This window comes from Natator depressus, chromosome 1, assembly GCF_965152275.1.
Source record: "Natator depressus isolate rNatDep1 chromosome 1, rNatDep2.hap1, whole genome shotgun sequence".
Lineage (NCBI taxonomy): Eukaryota > Metazoa > Chordata > Testudines > Cheloniidae > Natator > Natator depressus.
Window position 1 is genome coordinate 279,414,200 of NC_134234.1, and position 25,177 is coordinate 279,439,376.

Genomic DNA, 25,177 nt, shown 5'->3' on the forward strand with positions numbered 1-25,177 from the left:
AGTGGTGGAGCAGTCCTTATTGGAGTTTGGAGGTACTGCATTGGAGAAGGCTTCCAGACTGGTGCTGAGAATGCCTTTGATACAAACATCTGTGACTCCAATGAAGCCAGCATAAAAGATTCAGGAAATGTAGAGATGGCCAAATCCTCTGATGCCGTAAAGCTCGACAACAACTGTTGCGGTGCTGAGACAAACCATGACCCCATTGGTACTTGGGTTGGTTGTACCCAAGTGATATGTGCCAAAAGCATTAGTGATGAGATGTACAATGTGAGGAGAGTGGTCACTTTAGATAAGCTATTACCAGCAGGAGAGTGAGTTTGTGTGTGTGTGGGGGGGTGGGGGGTGAGAAAACCTGGATTTGTGCTGGAAATGGCCCAGCTTGATTATCATACACATTGTAAGGAGAGTGATCACTTTAGATAAGCTATGACCAGCAGGAGAGTGGGGTGGGAGGAGGTATTTTTTCATGATTTGTGTGTATATAATATCTTCTACACTTTCCACAGTATGTATCCGATGAAGTGAGCTGTAGCTCACGAAAGCTTATGCTCAAATAAATTGGTTAGTCTCTAAGGTGCCACAAGTACTCCTTTTCTTTCTGTATAACACAGTCAGCCATAGAACTCCCCAAAATAATTCCCAGAGCACAGCTTTTAGAAAAACACCCAATCTTGATTTAAAAATAGTCAGTGAAGGAGAATCTACCATGACCCTTGGTTTACTCTGACTGGTGAAGTGTCAATTTACAGCCAATAAAAAAGAAATACTCCTTTATTCAGGGTAATATCAAACTCTGCATTGCCGTGCTGCAGACAGTTAACTGAACAATGCTTCAGCTATATCCATATTTTTAAAGGGCAATATTGACTATTGTTAATTTTATGATCCTTGAGAATACTTGTACTATAGCTCAGCATGAGAAGCGCAGCCAAATGTCATACCACAGAGCACAGTCTGATTGCCTTGGGGGTCAGGGAGGAATTTTTCTCCTGGGACAAAGTATTGCACAATCAGCCAGGTACATAATGGGTTATTTTTTTGTAAATAATTGGGTATGGCCATTACCAGAGTCATAACATGAAACCATTGAGTCTAGTCTGGCATCACACAAGAACACTGGGCTTGTAATGTGGTGGCTTACATTTTAGGTGAGTAAAGTCACGTATAGCGTATTTGGGTATGTAATTCAGTGTTTATTGTGTATTAAATAGATACCTCTCCAGCTCTTTTCCTGCCCCCACCCCCTCAACTAGAACTGCAGGGATTTGGAGGGTTATTTTAATCCAAGCTAGTTGCTAGTTTAATGTCAAATCCAACCCACTGGTAATAAGTCTTTTAAGGCCTCTCTCTGTCCTACCTCTGCTGCAGTCCCACTTGTGCCCCTTGTGCTGAATCAACACGTCTGGAAGCAGCACTGGGTCCAGAGTGACTGAGCAGAACCTGCCAAGTGAGCAAGACAAGAGCCTCATGGCAGCACTGACAGAGGTAGGACAGACACTTATTAAAACCTTATGTATGGAAAACCAGCTTGGGGGCAGAGGAAGGGGAAATAGAAGGTGTCAAACTCTGAAATAGAAAGGGGAAGGGGAAATAGAATAGAGGAAGGGGAAATAGAAGGTGTCTGAACTCTAGAGTACAGATGTGGGGACCTGCATGAAAACCCACTAAGCTTATTTTTACCAGCTTAGGTTAAAACTTCCCCAAGGTACAAACTATTTTACCTTTTGCCCTTGGACTTTATTGCTGCCACCACCAAGCGTCTAACCAATATATAACCTGGAAAGAGCCCGCTTGGAAATGTCTTCCCCGCCCCCCCCCAAAAAAAATCCTCCCAAACCCTACACCCCCTTTCCTGGGGAAGGCTTGATAAAAATCCTCACCAATTTGCATAGGTGAACACAGATCCAAACCCTTGGATCTTAAGAACAATGAAAAAAGCAATCAGGTTCTTAAAAGAAGAATTTTAATTGAAGTAAAAGAATCACCTCTGTAAAATCAGGATGGTAAATACCTTACAGGGTAATCAGATTCAAAACGTAGAGAATCCCTCTAGGCAAAACCTTACATTACAAAAAGACAGAAAAACAGGAATATACATTCCATTCAGCACAGCTTATTTTATCAGCCATTTAAACAAAACAGAATCTAACGCATATCTAGCTAGATTACTTATTAAGTTCTAAGACTCCATTCCTGTTCTGTTCCTGGCAAAAGCCTCACACAGACAGAGAAGCTTTGTTTCTCCCCCCCCCCCAGCTTTGAAAGTATCTTATCTCCTTATTGGTCATTTTGGTCAGGTGCCAGCGAGGTTATCCTAGCTTCTTAACCCTTTACAGGTGATAGGGTTTTTCCTCTCGCCAGGAGGGATTTTAAAAGGTGTTTACCATTCCCTTTATATTTATGGCAGAAGGTAGGAGGGGAGCTCCCATGATTCTATAACCTATCCCAGGTTGAAGCCAAGGAAACGTTGAGTGGAGTCCTTGGAGTTACAGTTAAGGGAATATGGGTCATACTGAGTATTCTGTAATTATATTTGTAGGTCCTCAAACTACTTGTCCTCCTGGAATTGGACTGAGACCTAACAAATTCATTTCACCTTAGTCATTTGGTTGGTAAAAACTTTCAATCCTCAGTCACTTGCTCTGGATGTGAAGCAGAAATGCTCTGTATTCTATTTCCCCACAGTCGCTCAGCCCTCAGAAAGTGTGCGTGTACTGTCTAGTGATGAGGATACAAAAGGAGAACAGATGATCATGTAGGACATGACACACAGCCTGCTGTTGCTGGAATGGGGCTCCTTGCTGCTATCAAATACACAGGCAGCTGACTCCATCATTGCTCTGCCAATGCTTCAATACACCAACTTATATATATATAAAAAAGTGTGACAAAGTTCCTCCTCTGCCTCAGTGGGTCCTGTGCTTACTGGCAGATTTGTTTGCCTCAGAGATTCACAGCAGCTCTCAGTTTAGCCACTCTTGCTAGTGGCTCAAACCTGCCATCCACTCAGCTAACCTCATCACTGGCCAGCATGGGGGAAACAGAGGTCAATCCCCACAGTCTCTGTGTCCCACCTAGTGGGTCAGGGACAGGGCAGATCCCTTTCCAATTTAGACCTTCCCTTCTGGTGTTTCTCACAGACCAGGTCAACTCCTCCTGTGTCCAATCAGGGGTTGAGGGGGAACCCAGGCCCACCCTCTACACCGGGTTCCAGACCAGGGCCCTGTGGATAGCAGCTGTCCATTTCCTGTATCAGCTGCATGACAGCTACAACTCCCTGGACTACTTCCCCATTGCCTTCCCCCCAGCACCTTCTTTATCCTCACTGCAGGATCTTCCTCCTGAAGCCTGATCACACTTGACCTCTTCACTCCTCCAGCAGCATACCTTCTCATTCCCTGCTCCTAGCACACCCCCCTACTAGGTCCTTTTTAAACCAGGTGTTCTGATTAGCCTGCCTGCCATAATTGAATCTAGAAAGTTCTCAATTGGCTCCAGGTGTCTTGATTAGTTCACCTGTCTTAATTGGTTCTGGCAGGTTCCTGATTGCTCTCGGGCAGCCCATGCTCTGGTCACTGAAGGGAAGAGAAAACTCTTCATCCAGTGGCCAGTATATTTGCCTTCGACCAGACTCCTGTATCCCACTGGTCTGGGTCTAATGTGTGTATATATATATAGCAATGACCAGTGATGAGCTGCCAAAATCTTAACAACTGGTTCCCTATAAAAAGTTCTGATTTAAGGGATGTGCCACAGTATGTATTTTTTGTACCTTTTTCCATAGACGTGGCAATGCATTGAGTCATTGGGGGTCATACTTAACAATAAAAAAAATAAAAAACATTTTTACATTTTTATTACAATAGAAACAAAGTATTGCTTTCTTAAATGAATTTAAAATACATTTGAAAAGAAGAAACTATAAAGAAGAGATGTATGAGTAAGCAAATGATAATAATATTTAAGAATGAAATGCCTATTATTCTTGTATTTTAAAATATTACATGTGAACTACCTAAGTTATTAAAAAATAAAAAGTGTAATATATTCATGTTGAAGTATACAATGCAACAAGCAATATTTTAAAGAATATTTAAGTAATTATTTATTACTAATTAGGTAGTAATTTCCAAATGGCTTCTTGATCTTCTCCATAATCTTTGGTGTTGGATACACAAACTCTGATATCTAATGAGGATCGATGACTTCTCATCCATGCTTTAACATATGGTATTGGGTTCCAGGAACTTAGTGGTTTTCCCAACAAACTGATGGTCATAAAGCTTGAGATATGTGTAATTGTTAAATTCGCCCTTTTATCACTACAAATAATATTCATCAACGAAAAAGCTCTTTCTGCTTCTGCAGAACTAATTGCAATTGTGTTCATAATTTGCTTTGCTTTCCTTAATTCTGGATCAGGAAGACGTTTTGATTGAATGTTATTCTCTACATAGTCATAAAAATCATTTAAATCGACTACAAATTTTATGAATTTGTTTAATTCATGCACTTTTTCTTCTCCTGATTTCCAAGGTAACCTGACTTCTTCAATATTCCATGAAGTGGGATCCATAACATTGAATAATTCAACTATTTTAGGTGTATTACTAGAATGACCTAAATTATCTTCTTTATATTTAATGTGATTTTCGTTTAATAATCTTGCCTTCATTTTTTCAATAATACACTCTATTACTTTGTCTCGTGGCAGTGATTTAAACCTTACATTATCTTCAAACTCTATGCATTTAAAAGCATCACTTTCTATCATTTCATTAATTTTATTTTCATGTATACCAAAACTATCTTTTAATTGTATGAAAAAAATCAATCGTTCATTCGATTAGCTTATCTGCCTTTGTTAAACTCAATTGTCTCGCTTGCAGTGCATTTGATAATCAAGTTCATCCAAAATGTCAATCATTAATGCCAAGCCTTTTAAAAATTCTTTGTTTTTCAATCTTTTTTCCATGCCAGAAAATTTCTTAGTTTTGGAAAAATAGATATAAAGAGCTAGATAAGCTCTCCAGACAGCTTTGACAGCTCTAAGGCTACAAGAAGCCCATCGTGGACCAAAAACACGGTCTATTTTGATTATTTCAATATATAGTTCTTCAGAAACTTGTTTAAGTTCAAACTGACTTTTATTTGACTGATGAAAAATTGCATAAATCTTGTCCAAAAAAATCTTTGAAATGGCTTAATTCATTGATATCATTTATAGCATCATCTAAAGCCAGTTGTAGCCGATGATTCAAACAATGCCAAATTATAATGTTTGGAAAATCCTGAATGAGTCTTGTAGCAACTCCAGATTTATGTCCAAACATGGTGCTCGCGCCATCAGAACAAAATCCAATTAAATTTTTCTTTAAATATTCTGTGTCAAATCCTGTATCGGTTAACGTATTTCTCAAAGCATTGTAAATATTTTCTGCTTTTGTTGATTCTAATTCCACTAAATTGAGAAAAATTGTTGGTGAAGAATCTTGTATTTCACATTTTATAAGAATTACAAGCACAGTTTTACTTGAAATTGTAGAAGCTTCATCAATAATAATGCAAATCTTTGAATTGTTTTCTATGATTTTACTAAAAATTTGTTTTCTTATTAATTCAGCAATATGCTCTACGATTCTGATGGCCGAAAATCAAGAATGTAGCCAGTTCCCTAAATCGGTTTCATTCTTAATTTGTAGCTCTTCTTCATCCTCCATATCTGACATTGGTCGGTTTCTTTTTACTAAGCTGCAAACTATGTTGAAAATTTTGCTGGTTATTGCAATATTTTTTTCAGTAACTTTATCAATCACTCTAGTGAGAGGTTCTATTTTTAGATTCATTTAAAATATTTATAACTCTCAAATGAGAGCTTGATTCGAAATGTTCCTTCATTTTTTTTCTTAATGAAGCTTGCTGAACTTTTTTATCAGTTCCAGAGGCTTTAATAGTACACTTTTGCCATTCCAAAGAAATGTGTCAAGATTTTCCTCCAAGGACCCCAAATGTGACATATTTGCACAGTGGGAACAGCCAAGTTTTTTGCTTTCAATTATCAAGCCATTATATTTCTTTAAAAAATATTGTGCCTGCTTGGAAGTCCAACAATCGGGTACTACATTTTCACAATCATGTAAATCCTCTTCTATTGCAGACACATTTTCAGATGATTCAACATTTAAGATATTTTCATCACCAAAATTATTGTCATTGGCATTTTCAGTATTTAAATCATTATTTTCACTACTAGAACTACTGACAAAAGATTTTGTCATTTTAGTGGAAAACCGGTCACTAATGCTTTTCTGGTGATTCCTTATGAAGGATAAATAATATTGAATAGAAAACTTTAATCTTCGAATAACAGTCCAGTTAGTATTGCACACCGAAATATCACACACAATTTACTAGAAACAAACAGACCGACTACGACTCACTGGTCGTGTTGAATTGTATAGAAAACAGTTGAGCAAGTGCACAAACAAGGCAAGTGCAACCCCTGTTAATAAAATAATAAACGAGACATTTGTCTTGCATCAGGATGAACTTGGATGCGACCGAGTCGCAGCCTGCGACATTACATGCGCACGCGCATAGCAACATAAATCTTGAACTATCTGTTGTAGAAACGGCTCTTTAACTGCTAGAATTCCACGTCCCTTTGCATTTGAAGTTTATTTTGTACACCGTATTACAAGTCTTCATTAATTTAAGGTTTCCCATGCCAGTTATAAATTTTACATTTACCTGAGCCCCCCACGGAACCCCAGAATGACAGCGGGCTAAGCGGGGCCGGCGGCCGGGACCCTGGCTGGCAGGAGCCGGAGGCCAGAACCCCAGACTCTGTCCGCCACCCAGCTCAGCCCGCCGCCGGACTAGAGTTCTGGCCCCTGGCCCCTTGCCAGCTGGGGTCCCAGCCAGGCAGCGGGCTGAGAGGGGCCAATGGCTGGGACCCCAGCTAGCAAGGGCCAGTGGTCAGAACTCCAGTCCGGTGGCAGGCTGAGCAGGGTGGCAGACAGAACCCCAGACCAGCAGCGGCTCACCCACCGCCGGTCTGGGGTTCCAGCCGCCGGCTCCTGCCAACCGGGGTCCCGGCCGCTGGCCCCGCTCAGTTCTGTTCACCCAGGCAGGCAGCGGGTTGAGTGGGCCAATGGCTGGGATCCCAGCTGGCAAGGTGCCAGCAGCTGGAACCCCAGACCGTCAGCGGGCTGAGCGGGGTGGCGGACAGAACCCCAGACCGGCAGCGGCTCACCCGCGGCCGCTCTGGGGTTCCGTCCGCGGGCTCCTGCCAGCTGGGGTCCCAGCCGCGGGCCCTGCTCAGTTCCGTTCACCCAGGCAGGCAGCGGGCTGAGTGGGGCCAGCGGACCCCAGCTGGCAGCAGCGTGCCAGTAAAAATCGGCTCGCCTGCCGCCTTTGGCAGGCGTGCCACAGGTTGCCGACCCCTGCCCTATTATTTTCTACACCATTTTATAAGATTAAGATTATACGTTTTAAGATCATTTTATAACATTTGTTTTCCTAACAATTTTTAACATCCGGTTCTAAAACTGCTTCAAAATTTGGCAACCGGTTCCCAGGAACCGGTGCGAACCGGCTGCAGCTCACCACTGGCAATGACCCTCCTTTAACTGCGGAACCCTTTAGGGAAGGTATCTGGGGTGATTCTCATGATGTGTTTATGGGAGATCATTATTTGACAATGGTGATGGTTAGGAGAAGACAGTTATAGTGAAATATCTAAAGCTGTCACCTTCTGGCCTTATGTTCTAAGGTGCTTCAGAGGGAAAAGAATGGACAACAAAGAGGTACGCCTGGGGTGCAGAGACGTACAAAATGTCTGGTTTTGATTGAATAGTTAACATACCTTCCTCCTCCTCCTCCTTGTCCCAAACAATCATGAGCAGCCCAGGAAAACTGGCATCCGATGAAGTGAGCTGTAGCTCACGAAAGCTTATGCTCAAATAAATTGGTTAGTCTCTAAGGTGCCACAAGTCCTCCTTTTCTTTTTGTGAATACAGACTAACACGGCTGCTACTCTGAAACCTGGCTGGCACTAATGCTTATGTACATTGACAATAGGAGGCAAATGGAGATTACTCATATATAAATATCTGGGGATACTGCCATTGTACTACTAAGACAGCACCAAAAGTCAGTAACACAAACAGTAGCCTTACTATTAAAACAGTAATACAGTATTGGTCACATGAGGAGCGTGGAGGGTTGGGGCGTGGAGCACCAGAGGGGTTGGGGCGTGGAGCACCAGAGGGGTTGGGGCGTGGAGGGGTGTCCCAGTCTGGATACCAACTGGAGTAACCTAGAAAACACAAAGGAGATAATGTATTTATCAAGCCATGTGACGTGTAGAAGACTGTAAGTAATTCAGGTAACAATATACGATTGTGATACGTACTTTTCAATTTCTCACGTTCTGGATTTTCTGGTGAGAGATGAGAGAGAAATGTAATTATGGCTATCGTTCAGCTGTATTTATTAATGAAAAATGGATAGCCCATTGGTGCTGATGACATTCCGAATAACGGTCGGTCTAGGATTTGTTTTCTCCCTGCCTGGACAGCAGCTAATACTTAAGGATCCCCCTTAATTTTATAAGAGTGTTAAAGTACTAAGATCAACAATTGCAGATTTTTACAGAGGCTTGTTGAGTTGGAATTTGGTCATCACCCACTTTCAGCCAAAGTGGCAGAGACTTGAGCCAGATCACTCAGCAAATCATATAAAGCAACCCATGATGTGAAAGGCACAAGAGAAGAGCCGGAAGTGGCAAACACCATTTAGATGACTAACTCACTGACTGCACTCACACCCCAGGTAGATTTCCAAATGTCCTACAAAAATGACCCGTGTCAAGAATTTGACCCATGTCAACAAAACTGTATCCCTAGCTGAGGGGTATCTAAAAGTTTGGCTCTGACTGTGAACTGATAATAAAAAATGGAGGAAGATGCAGTAAATAAAATTGGTATCACTGAGATGAGGGAAACCGCAAATATAAAAGGTGCGATTTATTGTTTTTAAAATGTGATAGATTTACATAACTTTAAAAAGTGCAATAAGCACAGTCATTTGTGCTGAAACACAATTTTCATTAATGGCTGAATCCTGCAAGTGAATCTGCCTGGGCGTACCCCATGGAAGTCAGTCATACTCCATATCAGAACAGCGCAGGTGGATATATTTGCAGGATCTAGCCTTAAACGTTTGAAAATTCTTTTTAACTCCCTCTGTGAAATGTTTCTGGTAATCCCTTGGTGCATCAGTCTGTGATATCAGATGCCATGGACTGCAAAACATGCCAGCAGGATTTCACAGCCAGGAAACAAAAAATCTAAAGGTTTGGGTATTTGTGCGGTTGGAGCACCCCTGAGCCTGGTTAGTGGGGATATTCAGTCTAAAAATAGATATTTTCATTTTGTGTATTGAAGTTTGTCCTTTAAGCGCCTCTGCACCTACTGAAAATATCCCTGATGTTAAAGATGGTTCCTGACTTCACTGGGATATTACATAGCAGTAAGGGTCTGTGTTGCAGACCCCTTTGCAGGATTAGGCTTTATTGCTATTTTTCAGAAATCACAGAGGTTCTTCATTGTTGGTTTTCTGTTCCATGTCAATTCTGAATTCAGATGTAAAAATTCTAGGAAAATACTCCAGCTGATGGAATAATGTCAATAACTCATTTAACCTGGTACAGCTTGAATACCTGCCACATTTCCCCTGCCAATTATGCGACTTTGCTTTCCATAGAACGCCCTTAGCAGATTCCCTTGCACTTACCACAGAGCTTGTCCACACACTTTTCACGATTGCAGTCACTACATGCTGCTCCTGTTTTATAAGGCTGTGTTGGATAATTCCCACTGAAAAGCAGAAAAATGTTTTGTTTAATCCTTTGGGGGAAGAATTTAAATACATCATGTGATTTGAACTGTTACAATCACATAAGATTATTAAAAACAAAACAAACAAAAAAAACCCTTAACCCAGAAATATGTAGCTTTTAAAAATAAAAATCAATTGTTTTAGAAATTTCTTTTGGTCCAGACTATGAATCTCTCACTCACATTGGGGAGCAGCTACTCACATGACTCATCCTATTTAAATGAATGGGACTTCCTGGAGAGCAATGTGCTATTCAGGGTCTGGGAATCTGGCTCAGCATTATTGAAACCTGTTTTATTTAAAGAATTTATACCACAGTTGTGGAAGACAGTAACTTGAGGGTATTTCTTTAATGGAAATTATCTTTTTTTTTGGAGTTTGAATTTACAGTAGCTGCAAAGTTTGAGTGGGCTATAGCAGGATTGCAGTGCTAGCCTGGTGGAGAACTGCTTCCTTTCCCCCAATTTTGGCTGGTTTTGGGTTACGATTCACTTTTGTATTGAATGCAGGGGCAATGAAACATGGTATCCTTATTGTATGAGTAAAGGGCATCAGCATTGTACTTCGCATGCCCTGATTGACTGGGTCACCTTACACTGAACCTCACTTGCTAAGAAATGGGTAAGGATGTCAAATCCCAGTGAAAATGAGAGGCACAATGACAGGTGTTCTCAGCTGATGATGTGCACTCTACCCAAAGGGTCTTATACACTATTTGGCCCTCCCCTTCCCTCCCCTCTCCAGTGTTTAAAGACAAAAATGACCAGACTCAATTGAAAGTCCTTGTTATTGGGGTTACAATGGCTGACATCATTGATGAGCTGGTCTAGTGGCTTAGTCTTGTATCTGGTGTGGGAACAGTGTTCAGGTGAAAGGCAACTGAGGCAGCAGCTGAGAGGTTCCCCGCTACCTAGTGAAATCACTAAGGGTGGGGTTGGCCCTCAGAATGCAGCATCACAGAAGTGGCACTGAGACGCAAACGAGCAGCAAGCGGCGGCAGAGGTGAGCAGTGGTGGAGAGAACAGTGGTGGCAACCGCAGAGTGCACCAGCAGAGATGACCGCATTGGCAGAGATGGTAGCAGCAGGCTCCCTTTTCAGGGGTGGGATATGTGAACCCACGTGAAAGCACCTCTGAATTCTGGGTCCTTTAAGGACCCCCACCTATGAATGGGATGAGATTAAAAACTGAGTGATTTTAAGATGGTAAGAATATTTAGTCCGTTTAAAACTCTGGTTTTTTGCTTGTCTGTTTTTATCAACACCTAGTTAATATCAATGTCTAAAATAGCTGAGAGAAAGGAGAACTGTGTTGAAGACTCAATGCTCCCGCTCATTCATAGGTATGAGAGAGCTTCCAATACACAGCTGAGATCGCCAACAAATCTTCCAGCAGAATCAAAGAAGCACAAATGTGACATTCCTGAGATTTGAGTTGAAGCAGAAGCTGCTCTTCCCACACCTTTTCAATTAAACATACAAAACTCTGTAACTTTGTTACATTATCAAGACGCTAAAAGAGGCACAAACCCCATTTTAAAAAATCCCTTGCAGGTTACCTTTAAGCTACTAACTTTTTTGCATTAAAAATGCTATTTGTGCAGGGCCCCCTTTTGTACACATTTTAGCATGTTGACACCAATGAGACTTACACAGTTGTGCAGAACTTGGTAAACTGGAACTACATTAGGCACGTGTTACAGAAATAGAGAGCTAGTATGGAGGAAATAAGAAGTCTCCCAGGAAGTGAACTTTTGTTGGCTGTTAGCAGATTTTTAAGGTTTCAGAGTAACAGCCGTGTTAGTCTGTATTCGCAAAAAGAAAAGGAGTACTTGTGGCACCTTTAGAGACTAACCAATTTCGTAAAAGAATAAATGGACACAAATCAGATGTCAAGAATTATAACATTCATAAACCAGTCGGAGAACACTTCAATCTCTCTGGTCACGCGATTACAGACATGAAAGTTGCGATATTACAACAAAAAAACTTCAAATCCAGACTCCAGCGAGAAACTGTTGAATTGGAATGGATACAATTAACTTAGGCTTGAATAGAGACTGGGAGTGGCTAAGTCATTATGCAAGGTAACCTATTTCCCCTTGTTTTTTCCTACCCCCCTCCCCCAGACATTCTTGTTAAACCCTGGATTTGTGCTGGAAATGGCCCACCTTGATTATCATACACACTGTAAGGAGAGTGGTCACTTTAGATAAGCTATTACCTGCAGGAGAGTGGGTTTGTGTGGGGGGGGGTGAGAAAACCTGGATTTGTGCTGGAAATGGCCCAACTTGATTATCATACACATTGTAAGGAGGGTGATCACTTTAGATAAGCTATGACCAGCAGGAGAGGGGGGTGGGAGGAGGTATTTTTTCATGCTTTGTGTGTATATTAAAAGATCTTCTACACTTTCCACAGTATGCATCCGATGAAGTGAGCTGTAGCTCACGAAAGCTTATGCTCAAATAAATTGGTTAGTCTCTAAGGTGCCTCAAGTACTCCTTTTCTTTTTGCAGATTTTTAAGGAGCTTTAAGCACTGTATCTGTTTTGGTGTACTAGTAATGGGTGAACCTAAAATGGTTTTGTGGGGAAGTAACTTTTTTTTTTATTGGTTCTTTAGTGGTTTTAATCAGAAGTACAATAGACTAGTCAGAGTGAAGCAAGGCAAAAAACCATTATTACTGGGTTGCTAGCCAACACGTACTAAAGTGAGGGGCAGTATCTAACTCTTGCCTTCCTGTAATAAAGACCCAATAAATAATCAAACTGGAAATATAGAATAGCCACAGAACTTACTGTGCCTCTGTTTTGCTTGAGGATCTAGTTAAATAAAAGATATCCCTCCTGCGTGGATTCATTTCATGCCTGGCATAGGTGTGATTGGGTGGTATGTTTTTATTAGAAAATAGTCACGCTTACCCCTTGTCAGAAAAGCTATAACACTGGCTGGTTTGCAATTTGCCAAGTTGTACTAAAATGAATGCACTGTTTGACCCTAGGCTTCCTCACAGAGAGGGACAGTGAAGCTTTAGTTGGCAATTTGGTTTATTTCCTCCCCCTCCCCCCGGGAAGGTGCAGTTTTTATGCCTTCTGCATCTGCATAACCTCTAATCAGTTTTTTTGAAAGGGCTATTCTGCAGACTGTGAAGGAGATGATGGGCATATCCTTTCATGCCTCCACAGCAAAGGTCCAAGGCAACTGTTCCTCAGGTCAAAGAAACCTGGGTGCAGCTCTCTGGCTGGACCACTCCAAACATCAGCCAGAGTGGAATTGATCACCTGCTCTGGGATCTTTTAAAATAACATCAACTGACTTACGCTGGTCCATAGTTGCAAACAAAATGTGCTCCATTGGTGAGCCCTTTGAAACCTGTAACGCTAGGACAGAACTGAACTGCACAGCCAACTTTGTAACTTGTAGCCCAAACAACCTAAAAGGAAAACCAAAATATATTAAACTTTTCCAAGACTACCCAGAGATTGCTGCAGTTATGATATCAAACAAGAAATAACCAGATGAAGGGGCATGTTTTGTAACAGCCACCACAGAAGCGTTAGTTCCAGCCTAGGGAGCCGCTAAGATGAACAGTTCTTGTATTTACTATTTGGTTTGTGATTGTGTAATATTGGAATCTTTCTAAGACTCAAATCATCCCTCTCCTGCAGAGAAATCCCCCAGGGCTTGTGAGGATAGGGGAGAAAAATCTAAATATCCTCTCACTGAGTTCTCCCTAGACCAGAGCATGCCTCCTTCCCGCTCCATGTCAGGTTCAATGCCAGAACCAGTCATCTCACGGATCTCTCCGAGAGAGGCACAGGAATATCTGCATGGAGGTGCTGTGTCTCCACACCAAAACCAAGGCAAGTGGGTCTCTTGCTGCACATCACCCTCCCAACTCTGTCCCTTTTTCTTTTTTAGCACAAAGTTCTCCTAACCCACACTTTGTAAATCACAATTTTGTAAGTGATTTATGCTACAATTTATAACACGTAGAAGGCAAAATGTGTGTGTGTGTGTGTGTGTCTTTTTCTCTTCAAAGACCACAACTTATTTGAAATTAAGATGGAGAAACAAAAGAATCACCTGGGTGTAATGGCCACATATTCTTGTACAATGGTGGGTCTCAAAAGTGTAGGCTGTGACTTCATTATACCAGTTGCTGATAGCTGCATTCACAGAGAAAAGAGAGAGAGAGCCAGTCCAGATGTTTTCTCCAACTGGAGTAAAGTTAGGGTGCACTTTTCCATGTACTTTAAGGTAGACATTATGATCAAAGTGGCATCGCTTTGCCCATGCTTTGGCACTCTTAGCTAAAGCAGAGTCCCAGGACTGCAGAATGAAAAAGACATGAAAATTACTTAAAATGCAATGACTTGCACAAACTCAAACCTCTTTAGCAGAAACTTTTCTCTTAATCCTTCCTGCCTCCCAGGCCTGCAAACTTGGACTCTTCTCTGCTTGTCTCCCTGCCCCACATCCAGTCTTTCCTAAAATCCTGTCACTTGTTGTCTTTCACTACAAAATCCACTCTTTCCTGCCTGTCCCTCATATCTTGAAAGACATTTAATATTGTGCACTCACCTCTGATGTGCTGTCAAGCTATGACAATCTGAATGGGAGAAATTCTAAGTGTCTTATTGAAACACGCTGTAAAATCTGCCCTCTATAACTGAACTCATTTAAGGAAGCTTTTAAATAGTGAGAGCTCAGTCATGAGCTCAGCTGTGCACCTGCACAGGGAGTAGGGGGCATAAGAAGCCCCTTTACTTTCCTAAGCTACCCACTCATCAGACTGTGTGTGTGGCTCTGACAGGACAGTAGCTGCTGCCACCAGTGGCTGGGCAGGGGCAAGAAGTGGAAAGAGCCTTAATTTTGACACTTCAACATGCTGTCCAGCACACCTGAGCCAGGACAGCAGGGCAAGTAAACTGTGCCAGTATTACAAGGGCACTCAAAGTCTATTTGGTCTCTGTCTTTCTCCTGAAGCAGCACAGCAATGCACTGCCCTCCTGACTCAGGCAGGACTACAAATTGGCAATCCAGTCTTAAATGAAGGACTCTCCTTCCAAATGAGGAAGACTGAAGAAGTCTGTACCCAGCTGTAATCATTAATTGCCTTTTTTGTTTTTACTATAAACTACTAACATCTGGAGTAGCTAAAATATTCACAGAACTGGTGAGAAAAGTACAAGGCAAATGTGTTAATTCAACAGCACAATCCAATTTCCATTACAAATAGATGGTGAAGGTCTCCTTACCATGTGAAGCATGTTACTGGCTGGTGGATTCACCTTGGACCGAAAGCTGTTATGAGCATTCACGCACTCCTTAATAAACTGTGTATCTTCTATATCAGGCAAAGTATTTGGCTTATAAGAATAACAGGAACTTAAAAGGTTTAGTAATAGCAGAACACCAAGGAATAATCTGACTTTCATGATTCTCAACTGTTTTTGATTTCTCTCAAAACTTTGTAAGAAGAATCTCTTAGGTGGCTATGGTGCTGTTTGCTTCCCACATAGCACTCTGGGGGTGCGGTTTCAAACTGGGTTCTATCTTCCGCTCTTGTCAGATTCCTAAGAAGTCATGCTGATTCGTGCCCGTGTGATAACAGGAAATGAATTGCTTCAGCAGCTTCAACATAAAAGTAAGGAAACTGGTTTGTCACTTTAATGTTGCTTAATTTAAAAAAAAAAATCAAATTGTCCTCTGTGGAAGATGACTTCTTACCTTTATGAGACCACAGTTCAATCCCCTCCTACAAGACCTCATGTCACATTATCCTTCTTTACAAATGAGGAAACGTGGATGGGATTTCTAGGTCAGCTAATCTTTGGAAATCAACCTCTCCTCCAGGAGCTTTGTGTTGCCCCACTCTGATTTACAGAAGAATCCCATGGGAAGTGCTGGATTTCATGACCTGAACCTCAGAATTTGGTGTAGCTTGTCAGCTTGGGGGTAGTGCTTAACCAATAGGGCTGTTAGCAGAATTAGCTAATGTTTATGGAGGCCTTGAAAACAAAATGATCTAATGGTCCTCATTACTGTAGTATCTACACACCTCACAGTCTTTAATGTATTTATCCTTACTACACCTCTGTGAGGCAGAACAGTATTATTACCACATTGTAAAGGGGTGGGGGGACTGAGACACAGAGAGACTAAGTGGCTTGCTTAAGGTTACACACATCTGTGGCACTCAAATTTTGGCAGCCCTAGACTAGCACCCTAACCACTTCACTCTCCTTCCTCTCTAAACTAAATATAATTTACATTAAAAATGGCCTTGATTATGAGACTGGATTACGTCTTTTTAAAAAACAACATAAAATATGTGTTTAACTCTTTTAGAAGTTTTCCAAGAAGAAAATAACTTTTTCTATCACTTCATAGCTTTAAAGCATTGTACAACTGAACTCACTATTTAGTTGTTAAAGGAGCTCATAATTCTTTAGATTATTGTTGAGCTTTATTATTGTTTGGATGCCTAGATGAAAGCAAAAATGTGCTCACCACAACTATATGTGGTGGGGCCTTCCTTTGTCCGGCTGGCTGGAAGAAAAGGGGTTGTTACTCCATATGAGCGTGCTCTGAAATAGGAGATGGAAAGGAATGCTTTCCTGGATGGGGCAAGAAAGAATATGGCCAGGCTGTGGGGGAGGAGGGCACTACCCTTCCAGGTAACTGGAGGAGGGGCACATATTTACACCAGTCAGTTCTGGAGAAGCCCCCTTTCACTGTGATTGGGAGGGGCACAATATTGTGCATTTGGCCCACAGGTTCACTGCAAGGCCTCAGCACTGAGGCAGCACAGAGGCTATACTGACTTTATTCCCCAGAAATGGTATGGTTGCCTACCATGTGTATAATGGTCTGGTTGGAGCAGCACCCCATTCTGAACTGTCAGGGAGCCCCAACATGGCCACAGGTCTCCTGGGAGGGGAAGAACTCTCTATCTCCAGTGCAAACAATATTTACAAACTCATGGATGACAGGAGAGGTCCTAGAAGACTCTCTCTTCTCCTTCCCAAAGGCTTTGGCTGCAGGCCGCTTTTGGGGGGCTACACAGCTCCTCCCACAACACCTGCCTGGGACCTTTCCCTCAATGATGGGCTGTTCAGCACCTTCTTCCTCTCACAACAACCATCTCTTTCTCCCCCTTCCACACTTCAGATGCTCCTCAAAGTCACGCCATCACAAACTCAGCCAAGGCCCCTTTGGCTTCAGAAGTGCCTCTTGAGGGCTGCAGCTTCTCAGGCCTGCAGCTCCTTCCCTTCAACGTGCAGTGGCCGGACATGCGAAACACAGCTATTTCCAGGATGGAATATGTTGCTTCCGGACATTGGCGCCCAGGAAGAATTCCTGTAACTCTTTTTCTGATTGATTTACCTGCTTGACTTTCCTTTACCAAGCAGAAACTAGGAACCAACTTCTGTCTGTCTTTGCAAATGGATGCGATCAGCCTGAGCTACTAGGTGCGTGTCAGGAGATCCCCCACCAAAAAGCAAGGCCGTGACTTGGATTTGAGCCGAGGTTGCTGCGGCCACAGCACAGAGTACTAACAGCATACGATCATGGCCAGCTGCCAAGTTACACAGCAGCTGAGCCTAAAATGCTCAGGTCTGTGCTTTCAGGAAGCCACCTACCTCACCAATGGCCATGGGTATTTCTCAAGTCTCCCCATTACAGTTAAAATCATAACAAAAGGAAAAAAGACAGGAGGCCAGTCTGCTGCCTGCCCGTTTTTGTCTTTTCCTTGCCCCTTGACCAGCTGCCCCCCTGTTTGGCTGGGCGATTGTCCGCATGTCCTTTGTCACAGTATTTCCCTTTGCCACTCTGAAACGTGCCCTGACATGCAGATCTTGAAGCTGGGCCCAGTGGTGGAAGGCAAAGTAGAGGCTTTCACTAGAGCAAGTAGGCAGGGGTGGCCTTGTGGGCTAATTGTCTCGCAGGAGGTGAAAATCAACATTGCAGGCTGTGAATGGAAGTTGCCATAGAAGCAGGAAATGCGGACTGTGCTGGCCAGACAAGGTGTTTTTCTTCCCATTTGAAAGGTGTCATTCTTCCCACTGGGAAATTGAACCCCAGTCTCCTGTAGGGTATGCAGGGATACTCACCACTACACTAACAAGGCAGGGCCTTGTACTGCTCAGAACTCTAAGAGACCAGCTATGGCCAGCTTACACCACACCATGTACCCCACCAGGCAACACCACTCCTTGCTCTCTTCTCCTTCCTAAAGGCTTTGGCTGCAGCACAGCCCTGGGAAAAGCCCTGTCGCTCCTCACATGTGGTTGCCTCTCACTCTCATCTGAAGAAGCTTTTGATATGCCCCATGCAGGTTCTGAGGCTGCTGAGGAGGCGGTATTTGCTACTCACCTTCCTGGGTCTGTCCGTAATCGCCCTGGAGTCCAGAGAGATTACTGAAGAACCCAGGAAGCTGAATAGCCCATACCGCCTCCTCAGCAGCTTCAGAACCTGCATGGGGCATAATAAAGCAAAAACTTCCCTCAGTATCCCACAACCAGGGGTCCAGTGGCAGCGCCAGGGGAGGCAGAGCCTTCCCTGGCCTATTATACCCGCCGCCCATGGCACTGACGATGGAGAGCAGTGCCGAGAGTCCCTTGCCAGAGTGATCTTCTTCGGCACTGGGGTTGACTGATGGTGCCAGGAGTCCCAAAAAGCAGAAGTGTCTTTTTTTGGCCCTGGAGATGTAGAACAGCACTGAGTATCACTAATAGAAGCCCGGGCACTTCTTACTGAGGCTGAAGTACTCAATGCTGAGTCAGAGTGACTAAGCTCCAAGGGAGGGCCAACTGTTGCCTCCGTGAGGAGGAACCTAAGCCTGGTGCAGGGCCTGAAGTTTCTGCAGATTTTGCAGTGCTCCCGCACATGAGCTTCCCCCGGACACTTAAGGGAACTGCAGTGGGCATCGTTGACAGGCATAGGCTTGTGGCATTAAGCACATTGCTTAAACCCCTGAGACCTAGGCATGCCCCAGCGGGGCTCGCTAATCTAACTACCTAACTTAACAACCAAAACTTAACTACTATGAATAAAGTAACTATGCACAATCAAAGAATCAAAGTCCACTGAGAGGAGTACTTGCGGAAAACACATGGACAAGCTGAAATTCCAGCGACCACCACGGGCGCTGAGAAGGAACTCAGGGGGCCGCAGGTCAGCAGGACCCTTTATATCTGCACTATATGTGTGCAACTCTAGGGGCACAAGAGCCGACCCAACGGATACAACTGAGGGAAATACTTTCCAGTGGTGGTGCTCAGGGCGAACACACCCATGCATTGGAATGGACATGAGCAAGCACTCTAAGAAGAACAGAAGGTTAAAACAAATTCTGAAGACAATTGAGGCTACCAGATTCAAGTTAAAGTGAGAAAAATCTGTGCTACAGCAAATTACAGTAGGGCACATATCCAGAAAAATTCAAACTATAGTTTAAATCCTACCTAAAAATGTATCAGAACTGCTTGATTCCTCACTATAATAACATGTCAAAGAAAATTCATGCATCTGTTTCCCCTTCCTTTATATTTTAATCCAAAATACAATCAACACAGGTACATTAGCGAAGAGGCTCATGTGGAACTGCAGCCTAATTATGGGGGTAATATTTCTAGGAGAAATCTGTTGAACAAAACCAAGCACACTGCTGATGCTTTACAAATAATTAATGCTTTAAAATACAATCAAAATCACATACACTGCAAGAGTGTCACTTTTCAATTACAGGTTTCAGAGTAGCAGCTGTGTTAGTCTGTATCCGAAAAAGAAAAGGAGTACTTGTGGCACCTTAGAGACTAACAAATTTATTTGAGCATAAGCTTTCGTGAGCTACAGCTCACTTCATCGGATGCATTCTGCATCCTGCATTCTGCATCCGATGAAGTGAGCTGTAGCTCACGAAAGCTCATGCTCAAATAAATTTGTTAGTCTCTAAGGTGCCACAAGTATTCCTTTACTTTTCAATTAATTACTGCAAGTGTCATTCTTTCTTAGGTGACTACAATGGACACACAGACGATGGTAAAATAAAACGCAGTCCGTGAAGGTGAAAAGAATTTATTTGAAACAAACATGGAAATAAAGTTGTCATCTACAGCAAATAAAACATTTGTTGTCTTGTACAATTTCAGATACTAACACTATATTAACAAACATACAAATAGCAGAAAAGTTGGGATAAAAACTCAGGACTCTTAGTTCATCTCTCTTATCTTTTGAGATGGCATGTGAAGGGCTCAGAAGGTGTGGAGGCCTTTTTAGGGTGAGTGTCTTTGGCCATCCATTTCAAATTTTTCATGCTCACAAAGGTGCAATGCCATCTGGAGTACACATTCCCATTTTGTATGAGATTTGAACTGAACATGGAATGATTGTCACAAAATGGTATGTCTCCCCTTCAGAAAAAGCTTTGTTAGCTGACAACCATGCATTGTGTAAAGCACATCAATCATATCCTAATCCCCATTTTGATAAACCTGTAGGCATCTTCCAATCTCACTCTTTATCTTCACTAACAAAGAAACAGCTAAATTGAAAACAGCTAAAGAACAATTACATGCTAGGCTCAGCATCTGAGATGTGAAAAATAAGCTTCACGCATACAGAAAACTTTCCCACTGAAAAAGGAATTGATGGTAAAGTAATTGTCTCCTAATCAGGTAGGCACCACTATCTGCTAGTTAAGCAGTTGTATGACTCACATGTTTTCGTTTAGGACTTCGTAACTAGAGCTCTCCAAGAAATACAGAGCAATCCTCAAACCCACTTAAGCTGTGCCTTGAGTTTAAGGTTTACAAGCCTCAAACCATGCTGGCAGAAGTCTGGCCAATATGTGCTGAGGGTGTTCACACAACTTAGAAGACAACAGATCTCCTCCCTCCCTCCTTTGCTCTCAAACTAGTTTCTTTTGTTTTCAGAAAGACATATGAGATAAGTGAATTCTCAAATTTTGTTACAAGGGGAGCTACTAAGTGATGATGGAGTTCCCCCTGGTGGTTTGAGTAGGTATAATTGTACTATCTTCCATAATTATATTATCTTCCACAACTAAGAAATCCTATGTTGAGTAATGTTTGAATATTACTAGATTTTTGTTGTTGCTTGCAAGAAAGGTAGTGCCTTAAAGTTATGCAATAACATTAAACAGGAAGCTTAAAACTTTAAACCGCCTTATTACAAATATAAACCGTTTGTATGTTAGGGATTAAGGACTTTTTTTTTCTTTCTCCAAAACTAGATGCCTACAATTAGGCTCTTTAAGCCATATTTAGGCACCTAAATAAGTAAACTCATTTTCAAAGGTGTGAGCATCTGAAACTCATTGAAGTCATTGGGAGCTACAGATGTTGAGCAACTTTGAATATTGGGCAACTTTTATTTAGGTCCCTAAGTATGGCTTTGCCTGCCCAACTTTAGGCACCCATTTGTGAAAAATTTTGCCCAAGCTAAAAAAATTAGCAACCCTCTTGGTAACTTTAGTTTTGAAATAGGTACGTTCTAAATGTTTAGAAATGTAAAAGCATTTATGTCCAATAACTGTTTTTTAAATAAGTTTTTATGAACAGAATCATTTTTATTCTGGGATACTTTATAAGATGAATCAATACAATTCTGAATATAGTATTATAGGACAAGTATAATGTTTTAGAACTACAATGGAATATATAAAGGTACTATGGGCCAACTGTTCCTAAAATGAACATGTGTGAAGGTCCCATTAACTTCATCCTGAGCTCTGGGCATGAAAACATGGCAGAATTTGACCCTGTGCTTTAAAAAACAAACAAACAAATAAACAAAAAACTATCAATTAAGCTTTTGAAATAATAAAGATTTCTGAGACAATACACATTTTATAAAAAGTTACATATTTACCATGTAGACTAGAATTGCTTTAAGCAATCTCAGTGCTTGTCTACACAAACACTTTAGTTTGCAGTGAGCTGGGGTGTAAATCTATCCTGTGCTAACCTGCTGCACACTGTGTCTGTGTGGACTTTGCTGCTGTGCACTAAAAATTCTGTGGTGCACTTTAATCTACTCCCATTTCGAGCAGAGAAGATTAAAGCACACTACAGAACTTCTAGCAGCATGATCCTCATGGACATTTAGTGTGCAGCAGGCTACTGCTGGGTAGATTTACACCCCAGTTCGCTGCAAAGTAAGTGTTTTTGTGTAGACAAGCCCTCACTAAATATCAGACATATTGGACCAATCGTGGCTCTAGAATTTACTACATAGCAAAAGAAAAATACTTTAACATCCCTGAGTCAATACATATGCTCTTTTGCAACAATTCAAGTTAACATACATCTAAATAGGATACCTTTAATGCCTTTAAAGTCTCTTGGATAAAATACAGGTACATATATATTTATCAGAGGGTTTGGAATGGTTCTCAGATAAAATTCTGTATTGTTTTACATTAAAAACAGATAAGGTATTCATATTTAAATAACAATGGTTGTGACAGCAAACCAGGAACTACAAGAAAAGTATAAACTGGAGCATTTTACTCACTTTTTCCTAAGTTCAAAATAAGTTAGGAACAAATTAATTGAAGGATAATTTTTAATAGTTGAAACCTTAATGAATAGCTGCCATTTACAAATGTATCTAAATTTTCTAGAGCTATACTAGTACTATTGAATATTTATAAAATGCTTTCTTTTTATAGAATTGATATCTGATTCTGTTCCCGTTTTACTTGGAGTTTTGACTTGACTCCAGAAAAGTAGGATTAGGTCCATAACAGTATGATTCTGTAGACAGACATCTAAATTAAGTAGTCACCACTTCAAATATTTATATAGTGGAAACTACAAATACTATACAGTGGAAACATTGTTTTAATTTACTTACTGAATTCCAGATGCCAGGTGTTCCTCTTTATTTGTTAAAATTTCATCATGGAAAAAACATTTACTAGATATCCCTCTGATGACTCTTGCCAGACTGTCACCTTTAACTTAAAATTTTGCCTTTTTTATTACTTTCACATCTTTAATACAATATATTTATCTATATTTATAAATACCATAAGGGCTTAGAGCAAAAATAATTTACTCTTTATAACCCATTAAACATCCATAACACTTTATGATCTGTTTTAAATTATCAAATTCACTGTAAAAATATCAATCAAGAGAATTCTCTTGATTAACAGGTGGGTGTGACCTATTAATCTTTTAAAGACTTGTCATAACTTTTCACGAAATATATATTTCAAATAGATTATTTAGATATACTCATATTTGAATAACGCTTCTGCATAAGAAAAACAATTAGAAAAGCCATTAACATCAGTGATGGTCTTAAAACCACAACAGCAATACAGGACTCGTCACATACGATCCTATTCTCCCAGGGTGGATACCATCTTGTGTAACCTATAAACAAGCGTACAAACACAAATTCTTATTGGGCACAACATGCTTATAAAGAACTAAACTTGAAGTAATAGTGTAGAATTGTAATACATACGTATAATTTTATCACGTTTTGGATTTCCTAGGAGGGAAAAAAGAAAGAAATAGTTTAATCAGCTAGGAACAAATAGTTACTCACCATACAGTCACTGTGATTCTTTGAGATGATTCATGTGGATCCCACTCTTGCTGCACATGCTCTACATGCACAAGAGTTCAGAGTTAATTGACGAGCAGTGTCCACTGGGGTTGCCCTCTCCTTTGCGCTCACCCACTCAAGGGCAGAAAGGGCATAGGGACACCAATTGCTATTTAGGTGTTTTACCACCCAGAATCCAAATGAAAGATTCCAAGCTACACAAAAGGAGAACAGGTCGTGGGATCCACATGTACAGAACATCTCAAAGAATCAGTTACTGTAAAGTAACAATTCTTTCTTCTTTGAGAGTCTGTATTTGCATATCCCAATCCTGGTCATGAGCTAGCGGTTAAGTTCCTATCTCCTGCTTCCTAAAGGAGTTATCTAAGGGCTTGTCTACACTACCGCACGGGGTCGATCTAAGATACTCAACTTCAGCTACATGAATAGCGTAGCTGAAGCTGACATACTTAGATCTACTTACCAGGGTGTCTTCACTGTGGTAAGTCGACAGCTGACGCTCTCCTGTCAACTCTGCTTGTGCTCCTCGTTCTGGTGGAGTACCGGAGTCAACAGGAGAGCGCTCAGCGGTCTATTTTATAGCGTCTTTACGAGACACGATAAATCGATCGCTGCCTGCTGATCCGTTGCGTAGTGTAGACAAGCCCTAAATAATGATTGCAGTATAATCCAACCAAATTTGGCATCACATCTGACACCAGCCATCAATGAATAGTGGCTGGTGAATATATGAACTTAGCTCCAAGTAGTTGCCCAACAGATAGCAGCTATGGGAGCACTACTAAGATAAGCTGCTGAGGTTGCCTGTGCTCTGGTAGAATGATATCTAACAATAGACAGAGAAGTCAACTTGCTAATGTTACAGGCTGTTCTAATAAAGTTTGATAACTATTTCAAAAATCTTTGAGATGAGAGATTTAGATTTGCTTCCATGTGCCACAAATAATCTTGCTGATTTGCAAAAGAGTTTTTTGTGTGTAGGTAATAGCTCCCTTTACATCTACGGTGTGTAATCTTGTCTCACCTGGAGATGAATGAGGTTTCAGAAAGAACACTGGTAAACATATCTAACAGTTGGTCTGAAAGTCAGAGACTACTTTTGGAATAAATTTGGGTACTTGTTGTCATTACTGTAGATACTGATGTGAGAGATGGTATCATAATCATCCGTACTGACAGCTATTCAGAAGAGAATGGTTTTGGGACTGATGTTGAGGGTGGTACTGGCTTTGCTACAGAGTTATCTAGAATAACAACTCTGGATTCCTCTTGCCCAGTACCAGAGATGAGAAGCGATGCTCCTTTCTCCCATAGACAGCAGTGGTAACTGACTCCTCTGAGGTGTCTGAGCCCTGGTCTACACTACGAGTTTAGGCCGAATTTAGGAGCATTAGGTCGATTTAACCCTGCACCCATCCACATGACCAAGCCTGTTTTCTTGACTTAAAGGGCTCTTAAAATTGATTTCTGTACTCCTCCCCGGCGAGAGGTTTAGCACTAAAATCGACCTCGCTGGGTCGAATTTGGGGTAGCGTGGACGCAGTTCGACAGTATTGACCTCCAGGAGCTATCCCAGAGTGCTCCATTGTGACTGCTCTGGACAGCACTCTCAACTCAGATGCACTGGCCAGGTAGACAGGAAAAGCCCCAGGAA

The 25,177-nt window shown here is 41.6% G+C and overlaps 2 protein-coding genes and 1 pseudogene across 2 annotated transcripts in view; all 3 read right to left on the reverse strand.

The window, feature by feature from the left end:
• Window positions 1–4,114: 4,114 nt before the first annotated feature.
• LOC141989559 (E3 SUMO-protein ligase KIAA1586-like) lies at window positions 4,115–6,281 on the reverse strand (annotated as a pseudogene).
• Window positions 6,282–8,099: 1,818 nt separating this feature from the next.
• Window positions 8,100–15,350, reverse strand: LOC141986682 (glioma pathogenesis-related protein 1-like). Its single transcript, XM_074951461.1, has 6 exons — window positions 15,168–15,350; window positions 13,993–14,238; window positions 13,227–13,339; window positions 9,802–9,884; window positions 8,420–8,446; window positions 8,100–8,323 (listed from the first exon to the last, which is right to left on the reverse strand). Exons 1-6 carry the CDS (start codon window positions 15,345–15,347, stop codon window positions 8,100–8,102), a joined length of 873 nt encoding a protein of 290 aa, XP_074807562.1. The 5' UTR covers window positions 15,348–15,350.
• A 7,539-nt stretch (window positions 15,351–22,889) lies between these two features.
• LOC141986687 (glioma pathogenesis-related protein 1-like) overlaps window positions 22,890–25,177 on the reverse strand; it is a 56,665-nt gene continuing 54,377 nt past the window's right edge. The window contains exons 5-6 of the mRNA XM_074951475.1: window positions 23,419–23,445; window positions 22,890–23,324 (exon numbers count right to left, since the gene is read on the reverse strand). Coding sequence (XP_074807576.1) covers window positions 23,170–23,324; window positions 23,419–23,445 — 182 coding nt within the window. The 3' untranslated portion in view covers window positions 22,890–23,169. The remainder of the gene's footprint in view (window positions 23,325–23,418; window positions 23,446–25,177) is intronic.